Here is a 24,541-nt window from a genome sequence, read left to right as displayed (position 1 = left end):
TCCTTAAAGCGTTTGTCATTTAATGATTCTCTTTTTTTATTTAACTTGCTGGTGGCTTGGACATCGTTGCTCATGAAGGCTGTCTTGCAGGCTTGTTAAGGGCACTATTCAACCTGTATCACTGAAGTGTATTGCACACTAGAAATACTGTAAAGGTTATTCCCGATTGAGCTGACCAATGCAAAGTTTACCGTGAGTGCAGCCTCCACTAACTCTGAATTTCCATGATATGGATTGATTAGAGCCTTAAGTTTACAGTGAAAAACTGGCAAAGTGAGTTACTGTTTTATGCCATAGAAAGGATGGAGGGTGATATGAACACACATGATACAAGGTAGTGGGAGGAAAACATCTAAGTATCAGTTTCTCTCTTCTCAAAGATTATACCTCTCATGTTCAATTTATTTACCTGCTAGATTAGTTGTGTACGACTAGCGGAATCATATATTTCTGAGATCTCTAAAGACAGAACTTCAGTTGCATCCAGCCAGAGGGTAAAAGGGATGGGGATCCTGTATCCTGTTCAACTGGTTGTTTCATACAGCACAAAGGGTATTTGTATCACTGTCATGGAGATGTGACAAATGCAGAGTGAAATCTTTTCAATGCCAATGTGTCTTGGGAGTTTGACCTTTTCCCACATTAACTGAGTGACTCATTGAATGAATGTTTTTCATTGTGTTTTATGCACATCAGTTGAAACTAAATGGAGGCCTATTCAACTAGCTAATCATATACAGTAATACTGTAAGCTTCATTATGATACACTGCAGTACATTCACAAAGTGAAACGTGTTCTTTTACAATGTAGTACACCACAACCACACAATCATGACACTGGTAGGCAATGCACAACTGTATTTCACAACGTTTTTACAATCCACCTGTAATGAGTGAAAAACGTGGACCCAAGTGAAGCTTCCTTATTCCTTTGTTGTTGTCATCCCTTGGTGGTTTTGACTACCTTTTCAGCATGTGAGTCACACAACCAATGTTAAGAAATAAATGAGGGCTGAATCTAAGGTCAGCACTATAAAGGGTTGTACACAGTACTATACTGTAGTAATACTGTAGCAGTATGAGGAGTCAGCTGACAGTACTATACTGTAGTAATACTGTAGCAGTATGAGGAGTCAGCTGACAGTACTATACTGTAGTAATACTGTAGCAGTATGAGGAGTCAGCTGACAGTACTATACTGTACTAAAACTGTAGCACTATGAGGACTCAGCTGACAGTACTATACTGTAGTAATACTGTAGCAGTATGAGGACTCAGCTGACAGTACTATACTGTAGTAATACTGTAGCAGTATGAGGACTCAGCTGACAGTACTATACTGTGGTAATACTGTAGCAGTATGAGGACTCAGCTGACAGTACTATACTGTAGTAATACTGTAGCAGTATGGGGAGTCAGCTGACTATACTATACTGTAGTAATACTGTAGCAGTATGGGGAGTCAGCTGACAGTACTATACTGTAGTAATACTGTAGCAGTATGAGGAGTCAGCTGACAGTACTATACTGTAGTAATACTGTAGCAGTATGAGGACTCAGCTGACAGTACTATACTGTGGTAATACTGTAGCAGTATGGGGAGTCAGCTGACAGTACTATGCTGTGGTAATACTGTAGCAGTATGAGGACTCAGCTGACAGTACTATACTGTAGTAATACTGTAGCAGTATGAGGACTCAGCTGACAGTACTATACTGTAGTAATACTGTAGCAGTATGGGGAGTCAGCTGACAGTACTATACTGTGGTAATACTGTAGCAGTATGGGGAGTCAGCTGACAGTACTATACCTTGGTAATACTGTAGCAGTATGAGGACTCAGCTGACAGTACTATACTGTAGTAATACTGTAGCAGTATGAGGACTCAGCTGACAGTACTATACTGTGGTAATACTGTAGCAGTATGAGGACTCAGCTGACAGTACTATACTGTAGTAATACTGTAGCAGTATGAGGACTCAGCTGACAGTACTATACTGTGGTAATACTGTAGCAGTATGGGGAGTCAGCTGACAGTACTATACTGTAGTAATACTGTAGCAGTATGAGGAGTCAGCTCTTTCAACAGGTTGCATACTTTACTACAGTATTATACTATAGTGATAGTACTAGAAGGCAGGGATGTAGTCAAGTCACTAAACCTTGACTGCAAGTTCTTTATACTCGAGTCACGAGTTGAGTCACGAGTCCCTTGGTAGTGCTAAAAGCTGCGGTTCAAAAAATGTTTAAATGTCAAATGTGTTAATATGTTGCACATTGTAAGGATAACTAGATAACACAGCTCTCTAACATTTGCTGTTGTAGCTAGTACGGTATGTTAAATGATGCCGCAAGAGAGGTTTTCTGACAGTCACTACTGGTCGAGTCCAAGTCCAATTCCCCACTGGTTGAGTCCAAGTCGAGTCACAGTCCTAGACTGGAGTACTACAACACTGCTCGGAGGTATCAGGGAGCAGTTTAGAACACACAGACATGTACAAAAGGCATCAGGCCATTGATCTGATTATTTACAGATGCAAGTTACTGCACAATGCCACAATGGACTGGGTCAGACACAGCCATGTTAACACACAAACACCAAAGCGTTCCTGTTGTCAGTGTGTTGTGTTTCTCCTCCTGTAGAAGGAGCCCAGTCATGCCCTGCCTTTTGTCTCCATAACAAGGGTTCATATCAGCCAAGCCAGGAACATACATACCTCAGTAATACCTAATCACACAGGCCAGCCCACACACTGACAATCACAGACAAGGCCAATGGGGGGAAACTGCACTTCCCTGTTCATGCTGGAGCTACAGTAGGGGAGTAGGCAAGGTTGGAAGGTGGGGGAGTGGGTAGAGAGATAGAGAGAGAGCAGCCAGTGGAAATTTCCAAAGGTGTGCAGACAGCACTGTGTGTCCGTGGTATGCACATGCACACACACACGTGTCCCACTCTGCTCTGCCAATCATTTCCTTTCCCTTTCAGGCAGTAGTGTCAGTTAAAGGTTGATTTGGAGTTTGGAAATGACGTCCAGGATTAGTCAGACACAACCCAGTTTAATAACCCCCGAGACAGAGCCATAGACAAGCCCTAACAGAGCCCTAACCTCAGCCCTAGACACTCCGGTAGAGCTGATGGAATTCGATAGGTGTACAAAGTATGGTAATTGCTTCTTCTGGCCTTTTAATAGGCTGGGTGGAGTTCTTACCGTATTGTTTACACCTAACAAATCACAATCAGATCTACTAGGGATTGTTCCTGGAAGGAGTAATAGATCGGGTGTTGACTCTAAACTGTGCTGCTTAGCAAGTAGAGCACGAGCACAAGTCTCTGAATGCGTATCATGTTATGTTTGTTTCGGTGTGTACCAGCCAACAGGTCTGGTCATCCTAATGCAATATTTACACAAATAGGAGTTGATCTCATCTCCTCTAGGTGAAGATACTTCCTCTAGGTGCCTCCCAGAAATATAATTTAATTCCAGCAAACTTGAAAAATGTTTACCAACTGCGTGATTTAAGTTACTCAGTGTGCTGTATATCTGGGATAGCCTGGTTCCAGATCTGTTTGTGCTGTGTTGTTAATGCCTATGGTCATTGGCGTGATAATGACCATAGGCGTTGGCAAGACGGCACAAACAGATCTGGGACCAGGCTATATCTGGGAGGCAGAAACTGTGTCAATGTTTCCTATCCTAACAGATGTGATAAGCTCATAATGACTCATTATATTACTTCATCATGAATGCTAAATATACAGAAATTGAACCGGTATGTTGGAAAGGTCTAGCATGGGTACCAGTCTGTTTGTCTAACGTTCCACTCCTTGTTCTCCGTGTCATATGCCAAAGATGTTTAGCATGACAAGGAGTGGCAAGGAGTGGAATGATAGCTAAACCTACTGGTAGCCAGACTAGGAAAGTTCATTGTAATCATAACATTATCATCATGTCACCATACTGCTTAAGCACTATTTCAGCCCCAAATACAAGTTTGCCCATAGACACAGATCTAGGATCAGATTATTTCCCCCTATTGTCAAGAGAAGAAGTGATAAGGATGTTTTGTTAGGTGAATTTTGGCTTGTGGCACATACTGTAGGAAAACAACACATCCATTGTGCCAGGCAGTGCCCTTCTATGCCTGGACTTGGGTAAACTGCCTGGACCACTCTTAACCAAACAGGGCCTTCATTCATCCCTGTGTGCGTGCGTCCGTGCGTATAAGTCCAGATATCTGCCGTTACCTTTGTGTTTACTCTGTGTAGTACATTCCATTGTGGAGTCATTAGAAATGTCCTTGTTGACTCACCTTGGAGTTAACACTCATGAGTGGAAAAAAATAATACAATGGACAAATGTTACCTCAGGTAAAGTACTCTATCTAGAAGTGTATCTCTGTAGCCACATTCACACTGCACTTAGCCCAGAGCTAAGAGAATGCAGTGTCAAAAGGCCACATGTAAGATGTTTTTTTTTAGAAATGCCAATACAATAGATTAATAACACAACTGAATGGGTTTACAATACAAAGGTATGACAGCCACGAAGAGAAGACTCTTAAGCCTTAAAATATTTTCTGTCTATAATCTACTTATGAATTTGTGAAGGTTCTTGAAATTGTATGAAACCACCACATTGTTATCTCAAAAGTGTTATGGGGACACCTGCACCTAGTCAGGTTTGCCCGTAGAGAGAGAGAAAACTCATGGATATAACCCGTTTCAGCATGAACATTGCCATTGAGGGCTCCCACCATTATAAAGTAGTCAATTGGGTGGGGATTCCTATGGGTTGTAGCCTCAATAGCTCTGCCACAGGTAGCCTAGTGGTTAGAGTATTGGGCCAGTAACCGGAAGATTGCTGGATCGAATCCGCAAGCTGACAAGGTAAAAATCTGTTGTTCTGCCCCTGAGCAAGGCAGTTAACCCACTGTTCCCCAGGTGCCATGGATATTGATTAAGGCAGCCCCCCACACCTCTCTGATTCAGAGGTTGGGTTAAATGTGGAAGACACATTTTAGTTGAGTACATTCAGTTGGACAACTGACTAGGTACCCCCCTTTCCCTATCACAGACGCTATAATGGCACAGATCTAAAGATGGAGGACTTCTCTATGGGTTTGCCTCCCTTCTTGGCTCCTCAACTCTAGTTGGATAGTGACCTCCTGTGGCCACAATAGAGAACTGCACTTGTCATCAAAATCCTTGTATATGGACTTCATGGGTGTAATAATATAGAAGATTCTTTTGATCAAGGTTCTGAATTTTAGGTCAGACATAATTCTAAATTGTATAACCTGTTGTTGCTATTTTACCAACAGTAACTCTTTAGCCAAGTTCCATAGAATAGAAACAAAAAAGGTAAAGTTAAACACTTTATTTTGTGCTTCAGTCTTCCAAGAAGGAATGAATACTTAATTTTCAATAGTATTTGTATATAAATAACATCTCAAAAACAAAATTGACAATAAATGTAGCTATTTACAAAAGTTCATAAGAATATTTTCAATAAATAAATACATGTAAAATTCAAAATACGCCTAACAAAAGACAAGTTTTCAAAGATAAACACAACTACCATGGAATGTAGTCATCACGGGATACACCATGTCAAGTCAAAATATCAAAGTTTGGAAGAAAAAAAAAAAATTCTAACAGTTCAATTTCCTTCACAATGAGGAATAATGCAATATAAGTAATCACAAACACTCAATAAAGCCATGTACAAGTGTGCACTCCTGAATCAAAGAGGTCAAATTTACCATCAAAAGGTGCTTTGCTCTGTGCAAAAATAGTGTCCAAATAATGTCCACCATACTTATTCTTCCATAAGCTGCCAAAACAGGACGGTAAACACAAGTCAACCTCGACCAGTTACTAAAAATCATACTTTACAAAGTAAAGTATACATCAACGAATTCAAGTCACCAGATTTTGAGAGGAGAGTGTAGGTAAGGTAGGTGTAGAAGGGGAGTCTATGCACCATCCAATTCGGCATAGAGAGGGGGGGGTTGGTGGTAGAGTCCATCTAACTCCTAAAGAGGGAGAGGTGGGGAGTGAGAGAACACTTTAGACTCCAGCTGTCTCTCTAGAAGCTCCACCACGTCCGGTGTACATGACGATGAGGCTCGGGCGAGGTCCACCGCTGTCTCTCCACTGGTGTTGGGGTGTTTCAGGTTGGAGAGTGGTGCAAGGAACTCAATGACGTCCCAGTAGCCCTCTCGGACAGCGATGTGGATGGGTAGGGTGCCGGTGTGGTCTGGCATGTTGACTGACGCGCCGAACTCCACCAGAACCCGGAGTGTGTCCACGAAGCCAGTGCGTGCCGCATCATGTGCCGGTGAGACTCCTCGCCTGTCTGTGATGTTTGGGTCGGCTCCGTGCTCCAACAGTAAGCTGGCCACGTTGGAGTTGCCCATCATCATCACCTAGGGAGAACAGAAGGAGACTTGATGTTAGAGGGCATTACCAAATGTTATTCATCACATGATGCAGTGTTTGACATAGGCCTAGTGGGAGAGAGTTCATCGGATTGTAACAATTTAATGCAGGGGAATTATAAAGGATATAGGTAGCTAGGTTAGGTACATTTGTCAGAATGGTTGTCCAACACTTTAGCTATTAATGAGCAATAGACAAGGTTGTTACTTGATGCTTCAAAGAAAATATAGTTTAACTCTGGGTTTTCACTGGATTTCATTCAAACAACAAGGTATAAGAAACCATTCTGAGGAAGCAACCATGGGCTGACAGATCTGTTGTTGTCTCCCTCTCCCACCCACACAGACTTAGTTAGCTACCTATATTACATTCAAAGCCAACACAGTTTGAGTCTTAATATTACAGGCTAGGACACAATGAAAGTTCAATGAGGAAGTTGGTTACCTGTAGAGCGGTCTTGCCAAATTGATTGACAGTATCGGGGTGTACTCTGCATTCAGGCCCTAGCATCCTCCTGACCTCGTCCGTATTTCCCTTTGCTGCGGCTGCGGTCAGGCTCTTGGCCGCATCACTCTGACTCAGGACCATTGTGTGCGGATTTCTATATTTTCTCCCTAAAATATTTATAGAAGAAATAGCTAGCTGAGTAGCTACCACGTATCTAATTGTAATCAACTGTTCGAGTCGAGCTACGCTAGCCAGTTCGTCTCGTTAGCTAACTCACTATCATTTATCCCCAACCAGCAAACGTTAGCAAGCTAGTTGCGAGTAGTTCAACCAACATATTATAGTGAGAACAAAATGCCAACAATATATATATTACACACACTTCACAACGTTATTTCTTAGAAATTGTGGAGCCCAATTCTAGCTAGTAGCGCAGGATAATAATGCTAGCTAGTAGCTAGCAGTCTCAAAGGGGAATCAAAACTCATATGAAAAGGTAGTTACCTTGTCTGTTTTGAAAAGATCCCGACCGTTACAGGGTCTTCTTTTCTGTCCTTTTTCCGAGATACTTTTGAAATAAATCACAGCAGGTAAATGTTGAATAACTTTGAAGGCTGCAGGACCTTTAATTTGCGCGCTGAGAACTACGCTACCGTTTACCCAACCAACATTTACAAACATTGGACAGAACGTATCTCGACCAATCAGCGCGTTGAATGGCGAGGTGGGTGGAGTAATGACTTGGTTGCCACCATACAGTCACTGGTTGCTACAGTATCACTGTGGTAACAGTTGAGTCGACCAATGAGAAGCCATAGCGTAGAAGGCGGGCAATTTTGCGGACGTTGATGTCTTCAAAGTACATTCATTCATATTTCTAAAATGTTATAGTAAATCTCCAAAGTCAGAAATTTTATAGTAAGTCTCCAAAGTCATGTAGAAAAAAAGGCGGGTTATTGAAGAAATCGTTCTCAAATGCCCGCGATTGACAGTTGTGTCACTAAAACGTGCCAATGGGTGTGAAAAACGTTTGATATGTGATTTTATATACTTTCTGGCTAAAATAGCAGCTAGCATTTTGGATGATATAAAACAATACATTTAAAGCTAAAATGTTTTGTTCACTAAATGTAATAATACACAAGAAAAACACCCCCATAAAAGGTATTTCAAGGCTATAATTTAATATAAACATTTAACAATCTAAGAGACAATGAGTAAAGCAATTAAAATCAAGTTAAATCTCAAATTACATTGCATGAAATAAAAATCACAAACAATTTTATACAGTAACATTATTAAGTAGAGCATTTCAATGAAATTCAAAGACATTTTCCCTTTTTTAGTGTGCAATTAAATTGAACAATGATCTCTGGAAGCAAATGAAGAAGTTAGCCACCATGGTTTAGAAGTTACTCCGTAGTTGGTAATCTAAATGAAAGAAAACAGAACAATAAAAATACTATAGGATAAATACTAGTTCTAATTTTAAAAAGTAAAAATCATTTTTTTCTTACATTTCTCTCTCTCTATGACTAAATGATGGGTCTCTTTTCACTATACATGAGTAAGCTATATCTAAAGAGCATGGCAGTCCTACCTCCACTCTGTGTGATGTATCTGACCCAGGGCAAGGCCTGGTAACCACTCTTCTCTATAATTTTCATGTACCGCACCTTGAGGCACACAGAGTGACAGAGGAGAGGAGAGAGATCAGGTCAGTGTAACTTGATATAATGGACCATTTGATTTGCCTAACCAAATGAGGCACTTGTAGTCTGTGCTACTTTATGCTAAGTAAGTTACCACTTTGGTTCCACATAAGCTTGTTTTCAAAAGGTCAATACAGTATACTCACATGCGCAAGCACACACACAGCTCACCTGTATCCCTGACACTGTGAAGTATGGAATCTCAAAGTTGACAGTGATGGGAGGTTTGCCCTCCATCTCATCATTCTCCACACTGGGCAGGCCAAAGCTGGCCCGCATCAGAAACTCCTTACCGCCCTGGAGCGACAGCGACACACACAGAGACAGAGAGACAGAGACAGAGAGACAGAGAGAGAGAGACAGAGAGACACAGACAGAGAGACACAGACAGAGAGAGACAGACAGAGAGAGAGACAGACAGACAGAGAGAGAGAGACAGACAGACAGACAGAGACAGAGAGACAGAGAGAGAGACAGAGAGAGAGAGAGACAGAGAGACACAGACAGAGAGAGAGACACAGAGAGAGAGAGAGACACAGAGAGAGAGAGAGACACAGAGAGAGAGAGAGACACAGAGAGAGAGAGAGACACAGAGAGAGAGAGAGAGACACAGAGAGAGAGAGAGACACAGAGAGAGAGAGAGACACAGAGAGAGAGAGAGACACAGAGAGACAGACAGACAGACAGACAGAAAAAGAAAGGGGGGCGGAGAGATACAGAGAGAAAAATTACAGAAAGGATGAGATGGTTCATATAGAGCCCTGAGTTTTTCGTCCTGATGATGTGTCCTGACCAGAAAGAGGCTGGAGTTTTTCCAGGTCAGGAGCCTTAATGTTCTAAATTCTATGGTACATTATAGACCCATTTCCTGGCCGACAGCCACATCATGAAAAGTTGCTCACAGTTCAGAATCAGAAAGGGGTTTATTTACATGGGAGTGAGATACAGAATCCTCTGGCTTCAAATGCAGCTTGTGCAATTAAATCAGATGGTTATCGTCTACAACATCGTCATCAGAGGATTGATTACCTAGCAAGTTAGCAAGCCAGTGAGGCAAGGTAAAATACCACAACTAGAGCTAGATAAAGCCAGGAGAATAATATACTTGTTGAACATAGCTGTAGCCATCAGTCTTACGTGTTTTCATGGTCATCACTCTCTCACTGTTAAGTTTGTCAAGGTCCCGACATCAGGGTTAGCTATCCTGCTACAGAGCTTTTTGTTGCGAAGCAGCGCGCGCTTCACTCGAACGGAACATTTGCTTGTAAACAAAAAAATGGCTCTATATATTTGGCCTTGAGTTTTGTCAACAGGGAAGATCGGCTGGAGACAGAAGTGCTGCTTGGATGGAACACTTACAGGGAAGGACTTGATAGTCCACACAGCCAGGTTCTTCTCAGGGACGTATTTAGCGTGGCCCGTACTGGTCTTAAACTTGGGGGAGTCAGCGTCACTGGGGACGGGCACCCGCACCTCCACGTTGTTGGCTACTGACTGCTTCTTGAACTGACCTTTAGCCTATGGAAATAGAGAAAGGCAACTGTAGCATAGGACAATGCATAGATTCATACACTGAGTGTTACTATATAACACTAGAAAATAAGGGAGCCGCACACTCTAAGAGCTCAGATGCAAAAATGTAATAACCAACGTTTCGACAGCCAAGCTGTCTTCATCAGGGTATCATCACAAACACTGCGAGATGAGTCATTTATATAGTGTCAAGAGACACACAGGTGTTTGTAATCATGGCCAAGTATGGCCTAATATCATTGGTTAACTCAAATATAAAAAAATAAAAAAATGGCATACAAAGAACATACAAAGAGACAAACAAATGGATAGCATACGATCATAGCATTTGTAGTCTAAGATGTATCTAGCAATTACAATGGCAAAATCACAATTATCACAAGAATGGCTTCAGATCAAAGTCTATGTTGAGACCGAAGGGTGCAAGGGTCTTTAAGTTAAAGATCCAGGCAGCCTCTCGTTTCAACAATAAATTATCAAGGTCACCCCCTCTCCTCGGGAGGGTGACATGTTCGATGCCAATATAACGCAGAGACGAAATCGGATGGTTTGCTTCCAAAAAGTGGGCCGCAACTGGGTAAGTTAAGTTTTTGCACCTAATGGTGCTACGGTGCTCTGAGATACTATATAACACTACCTTAACCATGATCTCGACTCGACTGTGAGAGAACTTCTCGATGACAGACTCAATCCATATCAGAGGCTTCACCTGTAGGGATACAGAATGTAGTTAGTTCTACCGTCAACTGGAAAGCCATTATACTACTTTATCAGTGATGAAGTGGTTGAAAAATAGGCTGATCGCCGTTCGCGGTGAGTCATGTAACACTCCCTTTACTTTCAATGCATTTTTCCCCAAAAAGGTGGGTAAGTGCACACACCAAAATAAAAAAATGGTGCATGAAGTGTTTACCCTCCACTACACCACTGTACTTGATACAGACAGGGCTTACAGCTGACTCAAGTATTGATTTCGGTACAGTAATGTAACAGTGCAATGGAAGAGTGAAACTGTATGAGGGAGGGATGAGGGTATTTAGGGAGGTCATTTATGAGGGACACGTGCACATTTTCAGAGATAACTCACGTGAGTGTTGATGCGGTAGGACATGAGTTCAGACTCTCCGTCAGGAGGGATGAAGGAGATGGTGCGGTCACTCTCGAAACGGGACAGACGAACACACTGGTGAAACTTAACGTCCTCCATCGTTACAGTCTTCCCCTTGTCTCCTGAACACACACACACTTATTTTCATCAACATCTAAAATGCAATTGCATCTGAGAAGCGGTGACTGTGTGTGTGTGTTTGTGTGTGTGTGTGCTCACTGCTAGCCTGTGTGTGTGTATTGTACATACGGCCAGTGAGCGCGAACAGCGCTCGGTCATTGAGTCCCAGTCTCAGCTCAGGCATGCCAGACAGCATGGTCTTCAGCTTGACGGTGCCCACGATGTCACTGCTCATCACACTGCCATTGGCGTTCACCTGGGGTCAACACATGACACAGGGGTCAACCTCTGATGGAGACTTTTAATACAGTAGCTAGTTGATTTATTGAGAGAATGCTCAGCCAATTAAAGATCAAATCCACATTAGGGGAAAAGCACCAGTGTTCACCCCAGCACCTTCGGTATTGTTTATGTTTTGTTGAGGAGATACGGCGGAGAGGAGCATTCGGCAGTAGGGGAAAACAACTACATATTCTGCTGTTCGCGCGTGCAGTGATGTCTGAGGAAAAAAAACTGTTTGTTGTTTCCAGTAACTTCTTTGTTGTTGTAATATCGCAAACAGGCGTGGCACTTCCACCAATTAAGGATTCCAGCTTTAATCAATTAAATGAATCAATTATTCAGAAAGCAAAGGTTATTGGTATTTTCATTTTCAGGAAAATATTGATCACTATGGAGATTAAAGCATTATATACACAAAATCAATTATGACAATTATTGATATTGCCCAAACACAAGCAAAGTCATTGCCGAATTGCATGTATCAAACCCAGCATCCTTATGGTAAACCACTCACCAGTAAGTTGATGGACTCGATGACGTCGATGAAGACCTCATTCTTCTTGTACTTGATGCCCTCTGACCTCCAGGACACAGCGTTGGTGACAGTGGTGGGAACCTTGGTCTTAGCCACCTCCAGCTTGGTGCCCTCCTGGGTGATGTACCTGGAGAGACAGCCAGTATGGACATCAGTAGCTTGATCCCAGATCTGTTTTGTATGACAATGAATTACAAGGACCAGGAATTGGCAAGACAGCACAAACAGATCTGGGATCAGGCTAAGTCAAGATAACATTCCATGTACCTGTAGTAGAGCCAGACAGTATGGAGATCAGTTGGATTGAACTTTCAGAAGTCCCAAAACTTGTCCTTACTGGTTCTAGACCCAACACCATAAAGTATCTGTCTATTAAAGCTGCATATTCATAATAATAATAATATTATTATTATTATTATTATTATTATTATTATTATTATTATTAAGCCATTTAGCAGATGCTTCCAGGTGGAAGGTGGCGTCCCACCTTCCACCTGGGTTTCACACACCTCCAGGACACAATCCCAGAGAGGAGAATCGAAACGTCTTGCACAACGACACCAGCGTGCAGCAGGGACACCCCTCTGCGGTGGAGAATTCACCTGCCCCTCATGTGGCAAACCACAGGTCTCGACTTGGCCTGCACAGCCACATGCAATGGCACTAACACAACTCCACACAAAAAACACAACTGGGAGCAGCGTCATCATCGAAGGACAGCCATAAGCAAGTAAGTAAGTGAGCGGGTGTCACTCACTCCTGCAGGATCTTGCTGTCGGTGGTCTGGGGGAAGCCAAAGTCCATGAGCTCGTCCAGTAGCTCATAGACCACCACAAAGTTGTCCTGTATGCTCTCCTCCTCCAACTCTGTAAAGTACTCTGTGAACACCTGGAAACAACACAACGTCGATTGGCAACCTCAGAAATAATATGTGAATTATGATCATGTTAGGAACATGTTATGTCAAATGGGTCGGGAGAAACCAGTAGACACATTATGCAGGTCTTTTGGTAGAGAGAAACACTTCGGACTCAGCCATTGGGGGTGAAAATGACAGCAGTGGAGTTGTTAAGACAGCACAGAGAGACCTCTGACTCACCTCAACCACTTTATAGAGGAAGGCATAGACCAGAGAGGCATTGGAGTTCTTGTTGGTAGTGGCCACCACTGTTAGAACGTCAAGGTAGATAGAACACACAGGCCTATTCTAAGGTCCTAGGGTAATATGTTTAAGAAGTTCATTATCATCTTTACTCTAGGGAAAAACACATATTTGTCTTCGTGTAGGTTCGATTAACATCTCATTAGTAAAGCTAACATTATTTATACAGGCTACACAATGGTAATGATTAACTTTTAGCTGGCTAGCGACTCAACTCGTTATAAGGATACAGTACAGGTTGCTGTGCTTGATCCACAGGAAGTGAACGTTGCCGTGCGACATGATTGGACTTGTAAGGCCCTCCTCTTCCTGTGTCATGAGCAAAGGCAGGAAATTGTCAATCTCAGCCATGTCCACGTCGCCCTTGTAGTTCCGACATATGAGCACCTGCAGGGTAAGAGGGGAAATTAATAGGGAAAGAAAAACAATAACAAACTATATGGGTCAAAGGTCACCCTTAAGGCACCTGAGTTTTTCCTAACCATGTGACGTGACTGTAAAAAAACTCATGGTCCTACTAAAGGTCAATGGGTGAGAGAGGTAATGAGGTAATGTAACAAAGGTCAATGGTCAGAGAGGTGATGAGGTAATGTAGCGTAGAGGTCAATGGGTGAGAGAGTTCGATTCCATCTCTAAGGAATGCTAAATGAAGGAAGAACATAAGGGCTTGACAACTCTTTGCCTTGACAAGAGATCAGATGGCTGAGAATGGGCTCCAGAGCTAGACCTGTCACTCATTCAAGATGCTGCAGTGCCAACAAAGTCTAGGTGTACAGTAGTACCATGCTACAGGCTTGTAACGGTGGCTATTGTGGCTTGTCAGTTGTTGTGTCCGCCTAGGCCAGGGGTTCAACAACAGGCGGCCCAAGTGATAATTGTTTTAGTTAAATCAATATAAAATATATATTTTTTGGGATTTTTAGTTTTTGTAAAAAAAAAAAAAAAAAATATATTAACAAGAATTCAGCTAAAATTGAGTTTAATTCAATGATCGTGTCTCAATGTAATCAAGGTATGAAATTATTATTTTCAAATACGTCTTTTTGGCTTAGTTGTGGTCGATTTGCAGTGTACAAATTATTATAATTATGTTCTGGCCGGCGGCTGAATATAGTTGCCTAGGCCTACTAATTTGCATGTAGCCTAATACAACCTCTTGCTGTTGTGCCACCTGAAACCATGTCCTCTTTCCCCTCCCATGACTTCTAGGCCTATTGTAGAGGGATGGAATATTTTTATCAAATTACACCTCTAGCTGTGAGAGATTCAGGCTATACTGGTTGTGGTCAATGTTTGTTTGTGGATAAGAAACCTGAATAGAGCATTCTCTTCTGTTTACAACAGGAATTACTGTGTTGTCTGCCCAACTAAATGTGATTTATAATGTGTTAATCTTTGCACTATCCTTCTACAATGTACACAAGATGACAGGTGCCAGGCAACTTTGACTCACTTACTATATTCACTTTCATGTTTGGAAATGATATGTAATTCATTTGTGGCAGCTTTTTTCATAACACCTGGTATAAGAATTTGTCAAGTCTAAAAAGGATGCAGCCACTGGCCTTATGACCTGTTTCTATCCACTTGTGTCCGGAAGTGACTTGTGCAAGGCTTGAATGGAACTGTCACAGGCAACGAATTAATCTTTAACGACGTGGCTATCTATTAATGTTTAATGGCAAGAGCAAACGTTGAACAAACTCGATTACAATCCCAAACAAAAGCGAGTTAAGGTCAAGTCAAGCTAAAACGGACATGGTTTATAACGTTATCAATGACCATAATCAAAATGAGAAGTGATCTTACCTTTCCTTTCAAGTCCAGAACGAAGACAGCGGAGGCAGACATTATCAGCACCAAATGGATCACTCCGCAAGTATTTCAACCACTACAAGCTTGTCCGCTTAAATTCAAGTTAACCTTTAAAGCGTTTCCTTTCGCCAGTAAAGTTGTCTAAATGGGTATAAATGTACTCATGGCTTCCACGGTTCCTTTTCTTGAAGGGAACGTCGGATCTGACGTCACGGGCCTCCAGGTAAAACATTAACAGCATCGCACTCACCTGTATGGAAAAACAAGAGGCCTGGACGCACTGCTCGATTATTTCGCGAGATGGCGCAAGAGATCCATAAATGCAGGTAGGAACTTTTAGCGCAATACTCACGACTTCCACAAGAGGGCATCCGTACATTAGAAAAGTAACGATTGCAAAAAACATCTATCTATTCTGTACCATACAGCACAGGAGGCTGGTGGCACCTTAATTGGGAGGACAGGCTCGTGGTAATGGTTGGAGTTGTATAAGTGGAATGGTATCAAATACATCAAACACATGGTTTCCATCTGCATGATGCCATTCCATCCGCTCTGTTCAAGACATTCTTATGAGCCGTCCTCCCCTCAGCAGCCTCCACTGCCATACAGTCTATAGACTCTATGGTCTGTAGGCCTGGCCTGCTGATAACAGTTTCATGTGATCTTGAAATATTTTGTATTTTTACTCTCATCTTGTCAAGTCAATCCTGGCTTTTATTTTCTGCTTCACATACCTAGAATTTAAATGAATTGAAATGTATGTAATGTATGCATTCACTACTGTAAGTCGCTCTGGATAAGAACGTCTGCTAAATGACTAAAATGTAAAATGTAAATGTAAATTTACTTTAGATGGCTGGAGCTTTTCCCAACTAGATTTATTTTGACCTGGTGACCTTGACTTTAAACAGGCATTATGTCAAATGTCTTGTAGGTCAGACAGACTCCAAAGGAAACAAATGGCTTGTAGGTCAGACAGACTCCAAGGGAAACAAATGTCTTGTAGGTCAGACAGACTCCAAAGGAAACAAATGGCTTGTAGGTCAGACAGACTCCAAGGGAAACAAATGTCTTGTAGGTCAGACAGACTCCAAGGGAAACAAATGGCTTGTAGGTCAGACAGACTCCAAAGGAAACAAATGGCTTGTAGGTCAGACAGACTCCAAGGGAAACAAATGGCTTGTAGGTCAGACAGACTCCAAGGGAAACAAATGTCTTGTAGGTCAGACAGACTCCAAAGGAAACAAATGGCTTGTAGGTCAGACAGACTCCAAAGGAAACAAATGGCTTGTAGGTCAGACAGACTCCAAAGGAAACAAATGGCTTGTAGGTCAGACAGACTCCAAGGGAAACAAATGGCTTGTAGGTCAGACAGACTCCAAAGGAAACAAATGGCTTGTAGGTCAGACAGACTCCAAGGGAAACAAATGACTTTTCCTCTACCTCTCTAGGTTTTACTATACAGTAGGTCAACAAGTTAAACTGTTCAACAGTAGCTTCTTGCTACTATCTATCCCAGGGATTCTTAAACTTTATCAGCTCAAGACCCAAATGAGAAATTGACCGGGACCCAAATTGCCCTCCAACGACTGATTTTAAACCTAACCTTAACCACACTGCTAACCTTATGCCTAACCCTTACCTTAAATTAAGATTTAAAAAAAAGCAAAAAAAATCAATACATTTTTACGACTTTGCAGCTTGGCCATCTAGTGGGTCGATATGACTGTACATTCTATTGTTCATTCAGTGCACTGCTGAGTGCCATAAAGAGGTAGACATACACAACTGACGACACATTGACGCAGCTGCTATTGTCATGACCTAGTTAAGAACACCTGCGCCAGTCAAATCATCTCCCCTTCACATGATGGCTCAAACCATCACAAGCTCAGTTCATTTAGCCCTCAGACTTCAACATGGTATGTACAGGCCTGACCGGGGCATATGGAGAAATGTAATGGACCAACTAAGTGGTGATGCTCTTGACCAGTCTTACTCTCACTCCTACCAATTTTCAACAGTGTAGAGCCACCACTGAACATATCGATGGTAGAACTACTAGTGACTAGTTGGCCTACATGTGTCTGGGTGTGTTTGTTGGGTGCAGCAGTGTGTTTCAAAGTGTGTCCTCCCCTGCAGCCTGAGAGGAAGCATTGCTCTGGGTAGTAGCTGGTGGCTTTGGGTCTCTGAGACAGAGACTATTGTTATTGCTTATCACCAGACCAGTACAGCCAGTACCACTCTGTTCTGTTTGGTAAACTGGCTAGTGACCTGTGTTCCTGTTCCTGAAGTGACTTCCTGTTCTCATGTCACAAGACACTCCCCCTCGTAGACTGTCAGAGTGGTGTGATGTTCTGACCCCGCCCCTTTGTGACATCGCTGGCCAATGGGAGACGGCGCAATGACAATATGTAAATAGTCAGGTGAGGTGACAATACAGGAGATAGTGTTGTCTATGAGCCTATCCCCTGGGGACAAACATTGTTTGTCACCTGTGTTTCAGTGTGTATCTTAAAGCCATAGGGGTCTAGCACACTGTGGATCTAGACTCATTTGAATGGCTATAAAGGGCGATAACTGTGCATCTGTCAACAGTGATGCTGATGGAGTGTATGTGGATACAGACCCTGTATAATTGCCATTGCTCTGCACTTTCACATGTTTTACCTGCAGGTGTCATTTTACCCATCATAACACTATTATAGCTTGGCTTCACTACAACATACTGCATCTAACGAAGGGGAGTGAAGGTTAGGCCACAAAAACAACCCCAGAATTGCACCCCCAGCTTTGTATTGCAGTTATATGTTGAATTCAAAGATTTATCAGAAGACTGTTGATCTACAGTAAAACTGTACTGAATGTTCCACTGGGGCCTCCTGGGGCCACCAGTACAAACATCTATGCAGTCACTTGTTATAAGCCACTTTAAGAAAAGGTATCTGCTAAATGGCATACATTATTAAAAATGTTGGCAAACTTTTTGCACATGCATAGGTACCGCACAAAAACCTGACAGAAATATCACGAGGATGACAAGGTGATCCTATGTATTCTCTATCCATTGGATGTTCCTGGCTGTCTAGGTAGACTCCACGTGTAGACCACTCCTACTAAGGATTGTGGATGCTAGTTCCTGTCAGATGTTATTCATTGATAGAGAACAGGTCTGTCCTTGAGGAGTAGATAACGACATCACAGCTCATAGACTGATCTATTCATTCACTTCCTGCATAGCTCACCTATGTATACTTTATATAAGTAAGCTAAATACCATTCAAATCAAATGTAAACTTTGTAAACAACAGGTGTAGACTAACGGTGAAATGCATACTCACGAGCCCTTCCCAAAAATGCAGAGACAAAAATAATAGACAAATAATAACACACGGAATAAATACACAATGAGTAACGATGACTTGTCTATCTATATACACGGGGTACCAGTACAGAGTCCATGTCTAGGGGTAGAAAGTCATTTAGGTAGATAGAGTGCCTTCAAAAAGTATTCACAGCCCTTGACTTTTACCACATTTTGTTGTGTTACAGCCTGAATTTAAAATAGATTTTTGTGTCACTGGCCTACACGCAATACCACATATTTTAAATGTGGAATAGTTTTTTTTTTGGTCCAAATTTTGACAAATTAATAAATTATGAAAAGCTCAAATGTCTTGAGTCATTAAGTATTCAACCCCTTTGTTTTGGCTAGCCTAAATAACTTTAGGAGTAAACATTTGCTTTTTATGTCACATAATAAGTTGCATGGACTGTGCAGTAATAGTTTTGAACATGATTTTTGAATGACCTCCTCATTTCGGTACCCCACACATACAATTATCTCTAAGGTCCCTCAGTCGAGCAGTGAATTTCAAACACAGATTCAACCACAAAGACTAGAGGTTTTCTAATCACCGCAAAGAAGGGCACCCTGTTGGTAGATGGGTAAAAAAAAACAAAAAAAACAAAACAGACATTAAATATCCCTTGAGCATGGTGAAGTTATTAATTACACTTTGGATGGTGTATCAATACACCCATTCACTACAAAGATACAGGCGTCCTTCCTAACTCAGTTACCACAGAGGAAGGAAACCGCTTAAACTCCAGCCATTACCACGAGCCCATCAACCCCAATTAAGATCCCACCAACCTCCTGTGCATTACAGTATTTTGTGTAGATTGTTAATTAAAAAAATTAGAATGAAATTAATTTGAATCCCATTTTGTAACACAATAAAGTGTGAAGAAATCCAAGGGGTCTGAATACTTTTGCAAGGCACTGTATATAGTAAAATGTGATATAATAGCACACCTTGATGACTTAAAATGGATCATATTGACATACATGTGTCGTATCTTTTGACTATAGTGAGAGGAAACATTGCAACATTGCAATCAGTCAGGGTTAGTACTAGGAGGTACCATGCAGACAAGATTGTGTTTGAGAGAGAGTATTGGGTCAAATGAAACTAATGTCCATCATTTTGACTGCCGTAATGAGATCCAAGCCCTTGGCTTTATCTACAGTACACAGAAGCATTCTCTCTTGTGGGAAGGAGATACGAGGATGTATGTACAATGTATCAGATGTCTCAGAGCAGGAGTGCTGTGAATGAATAAGATGGACGGGGGGACCAGTGGCAGTATTCACAAAGAGTCTCAGAGCAGGAGAGCTGATCAAGGATGAGTTTAGCCTTGTAGAGATTTAATCGGATTAAATTGACAAGAGGGGACCTGATCCTAGAACACCACTCCTACTCTGAGACGCTTGACACATTCAGCCTGGGGTGTTAGAGTTGGGGGTTGAGTGGTGTCTAGTTGAAGGACTGGTATAACTGGACTCTTAAGTATCACCTAGCTATGATCAGCCCCTAAAGTGAACATTCTTGTCAATTACTCTTAATGGTGTGACTTTTGCTTGTCACTCTTGTCAGTGACACTGTCACTGAGTAGTGTGCAGTAGCGGCTTGCGGGCAAAATAACTGGGGAAGCCAGAGAAAAAGCCATATTACACCCTATGTGTTGTGATAATTGCGTTGTTTGCTCTATAACCTGTTAGTTCATATGCCTTGTGACTGTGATATATAGTCCTAAAGGCCGAGACAATAAGAAGACAGTGGCAGAATAAATTCAACCACACCTTTGTTTCACCACAAAACCGAAGAGCAACCTTTGTCCGGTGAAGTCCACAAGAAATATTGCCTGTAACAAACAGTTACATGACCTACAGCAGTGGTTCCCAAACTTTTTATAGTCCCGTACCCCTTCAAACATTCAACCTTCAGCTGCGTACCCACTCTAGCACCAGGGTCGGTGCACTCTCAAATGTTGTTTTTTGCCATCATTGTAAGCCTGCCACACACACACTATACGATAAATTTCTTAAACATAAGAATGAGTGTGAGTTTGTCACAACCTGGCTCGTGGGAAGTGACAAAGACCTCTTGTAGGACCAGGGCACAAATAATAATATAATAATAATCAATCATTTTGCTCTTTATTTAGCCATCTTACATATAAAACCTTATTTGTTCATCAAAATTTGTGAATAACTCACCGCAGGTTAATGAGAAGGGTGTGCTTGAAAGGATGCACATAAGTCTGCAATGTTGGGTTGTATTGGAGAGAGTCTCAGTCTTAAATCATTTTCCACACACAGTCTGTGCCTGTACTTAGTTTTCATGCTAGTGAGGGCTGAGAATCCACTCTCACATAGGTATGTGGTTGCAAAGGGCATCAGTGTCTTAACAGCGCGATTTGGCAAGGCAAGAAACTCTGAGCGCAGCCCAATCCAGAAATCTAGCAGTGGCTTCCGATTAAATAGAATGTTCACAGATCCGCTTGTTGCAATTTCGATGAGAATCTCTTGTTCAGATATTAGTAAGTGGACTGGAGGCAGGGCATGGAAGGGATAACGAATCCAGTTGCTTGTGTTGTCTGTTTGGGGAAAGTACCTGCGTAATTGCGCACCCAGCTCACTCAGGTGCTTCGCTATATCACATTTGACGTTGTCCGTAAGCTTGAGTTCATTTGCACACAAAAAAAATCATACAATGATGGAAAGACCTGTGTGTTGTCCTTGTTAATGCAGACAGAGAAGAGCTCCTTGATAACCAGCACACTTCTGTATGTTGTAAAAGCGTTACATGGTCGCTGCCCATATCATTGCATAATGCAGAAAATACACGAGAGTTCAGGGGCCTTGGACACTGTAGTGTCACTGTAGTGTCCAAAACGTCTTTCAAGCTATCAGGCATTCCCTTGGCAGCAAGAGCCTCTTGGTGGATGCTGCAGTGTACCCAAGTGGTGCGAAGAGCTACTATTTGCACGCGTGTTACCACTTCCCTATGTCTCCCTGTCATGGCTTTTGCGCCATCAGTACAGATACCAACACATCTTGACCACCAAAGTCCATTTGATGTCACAAAGCTGTGCAGTACTTTAAAAATATTATCTTCTGTTGTCCTGGTTTCCAGTGGTTTGCAGAAAGAGGATGTCTTCCTTAATTGACCCCCCATAAACGAAACGGACAAATACCAGGAGCTGTGCCAGGCCCGCCAGGTCTGTTGACTCATCCAGCTGTAACGCATAGAATTCACTGGCTTGTATGCGAAGCAGTAATTGTTTCAAAACATCTTCTGCCATGCCACTGATGCGTCATTTGATTGACATTGTCTGTATAGCTTTTTTGGCCTTTTCCCCCAGCATTGTCCAAGCCATATCCGCAGCAGCAGGAAAAATTAAGTCCTCCACAATAGTATGGGGCTTGCCTGTCCTAGCCACTCGATAGCTCACCATATAAGACGCTTCTAGCCCTTTCTTATTAATGGTTGTAACGGCTGTCGTAGAGAGGGGACCAAAGCGCCAACACCCCCTGTCACACCCTGACCTACTCTACCATAGAAAATAACATCTTACTATGGTCAGGACGTGACAATGGTATCTGTTGCTTTTATACATGTCTTACTACTTGAAAGTCATCTTTATTCTCACTCAAAAAACTCCCGTGGCTTATTTTTCAAATTGTCATGTTTCATTTCTAAATGTCTGCGCAAGAGTGAAGGTTTCTTGCAAGAGAGTAACGGTTAATGTGATTGGATGTTAATTATCTGACTAGGCTACCTGTATTTGACATTGTGTTGTTATTTCGCTGAACACTAGATGGTTTAATTTTATTTTTGGCAGTGAAACGAGGCTACTCAGGCAAGAAAAAAACCTCACCCAAATGTATAGCCCCGTTGGAAAATATAAATGTACTATTTGAAAATATGAAGATTTCCAAAAAATTTTTTTCAAGCAAGTTCATGTTTCCGACATTTTCGGAACACTAAACAACTATTGATTTAGAACCACGAAGAGTTTACCGCAAGTCACAAAGAAAACAGGCGCTGCCTCCACTATTCCAGCACCATTTCAACTTCAACATTTCAACATCGTCTAACCACCTATGCTTAATCTAATACAGTGACAACTAAAATATACCAAAAACATTTAGTCCAATCAATCTAAGCTACAGTAAATATGATGTGGCTGTCGATGGTTCTGATTCCTCTCTCTCTCTGTGTGTGTGTGTGTGTGTGTGTGTGTGTGTGTGTGTGTGTGTGTGTGTGTGTGTGTGTGTGTGTGTGTGTGTGTGTGTGTGTGTGTGTGTGTGCATTCGTGCAAGTATACTTTTTTTTTGACTCACCCTACTTGTAGACAAACGCCAATGCTATCCTCCTCTCTTTCATGTTGACGAAACGGTCTATCACTCTGTCATACAGTACACATATATTTTGTTGTCCTAGCCTACCTGGCTAAAATGCTTGCTCGCTATCCTGACTTCCTTTCATGGGCAATGATGCGCCAGGCCAGCTAGTTAACATTAACCTACTAGCTACATGTTGAACTTCCATCCTCTCAGGCCAGAGGCACAATGTATGAATTTATGGTGGGATCAGAATCGCAATTATAATCATTTGCCAGTACAGAGAATGAAGTATCCCTATCTCCATCCATGGCTAATTTAGGAAACAGACAATTCTAGCTAGCTAGCCACCGGAGGACAACAACACAACGAGACGCAACAATTCAAGTTGTTTCTGTCAATGACGTATGCTCTCGATGAATTTGATAGGAGTGATGCCAAATCCAAACTGGCTTCCCTTGACACTTTTTTGGGGTCAAGGGAGGCCAAATGCTCACTGGCTTCCCTTGCATTCAATGCCACTGGCGGCAAAAATGTCATACCCTTTTGGACCAGACAGCATCAGATAGATGGCTTACACATACAGAGACAGAGGGGCGCTGTTTCGCTCGCTCAGATGCTTTCTCCGGTGAGATACATTCAGCCTCTTGCGAATTGAAGGAAAATTATGAAACACAGAGAGACGAAAGATAAACTATTTGAAGATAAATAAATAATCTGTAGATTTTTTGGGGGGAAGCCTGGCTCCCCTTGGTATACATGAATACACGCTGGTGGTGTGATCTTTGTTTGTTCAATCCCAGCTCCCTCTCTGGTTTACTTTCCAAGCAAAAGTCTCCAGCTGTTAAAGCAATCTTGAACCAATAACTGTAATGTTGCAGAGTTCTCTTCTGATTTCAATAGAGGGCTATAAGTGTAGATTCTCTTCCCACAACTCACTATTGGTGGTTGATTCCACATCTTAATTCCCCAGTTCCGGAACTCTCTCTCTGTTCCATTATGCAAGTAGAGTGCTGATTGAGTCTCTGGTGTATAGAGAGAAGAGTGGGAGGAAGAGTGGGAGGAAGACCCATCATTATGGATGAATTATGGATGATGTTAAATGAAGACAGGATGTTGTCTGTAGTTTGTTTGGGTGTGTCGGTATTTGAGACCATCTGCACTACAGACAGTTCTACAGTTAGATTCTAGAACTCACCCATGTGTGTAATTCCATGTTCGGGGGAAATGTATGGTTAGTCTCACAGCCAGATCAATCCATGCTTTTGTTGTCTGATCTCCACAACTTTGTACTTTGTATTACATTATGCATTTTATTGTCTGAAGTCTGGATGGAAATTCACTTAGATTTGTAGATTCTTCACAAAACCTGAGTTAAAAGAAACACCGTTATACACACCGTTTATACACCCTTGAATACATCCTTACCCATCACATTTTCCATTGCAAAGACAACTCAGGGAAACCAATGTACTTAACTTGAATCAAAGCATCATTGCGGTCATGATGTTTCCCTTTGAACAGCTCTAAAGTGAAGACCAACTGTACACTTTGGGTGGTTCCCAATGAACCACTTTAAAAGAGAACATGAAACGCAACAATGTGCACATTCATCAATCTCTCTACACTGTAATTGTCCTAAATAACCCATTTCAGCGAGGTTACTGAAATACCCTGTAATACTGCAGT

The 24,541-nt window shown here is 42.0% G+C and overlaps 2 protein-coding genes across 3 annotated transcripts; both read right to left on the bottom strand.

The window, feature by feature from the left end:
• Positions 1-5,363: 5,363 nt before the first annotated feature.
• LOC106564499 (cyclin-dependent kinase 4 inhibitor D) lies at positions 5,364-7,759 on the bottom strand. 2 transcript variants are annotated; one of them, XM_014130622.2, is made up of 3 exons: positions 7,394-7,751; positions 6,887-7,056; positions 5,364-6,429 (listed from the first exon to the last, which is right to left on the bottom strand). In XM_014130622.2, the coding sequence occupies exons 2-3, from the start codon at positions 7,028-7,030 to the stop codon at positions 6,037-6,039; spliced, it is 537 nt and encodes a 178-aa protein (XP_013986097.1). In that variant the 5' UTR covers positions 7,031-7,056; positions 7,394-7,751; the 3' UTR covers positions 5,364-6,036. The 2 variants fall into 2 exon arrangements, with proteins under 2 accessions (XP_013986097.1, XP_013986096.1); XM_014130621.2 differs by lacking the exon at positions 6,887-7,056 and having other exon boundaries at positions 7,394-7,759.
• A 290-nt stretch (positions 7,760-8,049) lies between these two features.
• LOC106564498 (AP-1 complex subunit mu-2) lies at positions 8,050-15,381 on the bottom strand. The gene is made up of 12 exons (XM_014130620.2): positions 15,151-15,381; positions 13,572-13,728; positions 13,279-13,346; positions 12,937-13,067; positions 12,159-12,306; positions 11,492-11,618; positions 11,222-11,364; positions 10,772-10,843; positions 9,961-10,119; positions 8,773-8,898; positions 8,490-8,565; positions 8,050-8,320 (listed from the first exon to the last, which is right to left on the bottom strand). The coding sequence occupies exons 1-12, from the start codon at positions 15,190-15,192 to the stop codon at positions 8,295-8,297; spliced, it is 1,275 nt and encodes a 424-aa protein (XP_013986095.1). The 5' UTR covers positions 15,193-15,381; the 3' UTR covers positions 8,050-8,294.
• Positions 15,382-24,541: the final 9,160 nt, after the last annotated feature.

The sequence above is a fragment of the Salmo salar genome, chromosome ssa12 (genome assembly GCF_905237065.1).
Source record: "Salmo salar chromosome ssa12, Ssal_v3.1, whole genome shotgun sequence".
In the NCBI taxonomy this organism is placed as follows: Eukaryota; Metazoa; Chordata; class Actinopteri; order Salmoniformes; family Salmonidae; genus Salmo; species Salmo salar.
This window is presented reverse-complemented; position numbering and strand designations above follow the sequence as displayed.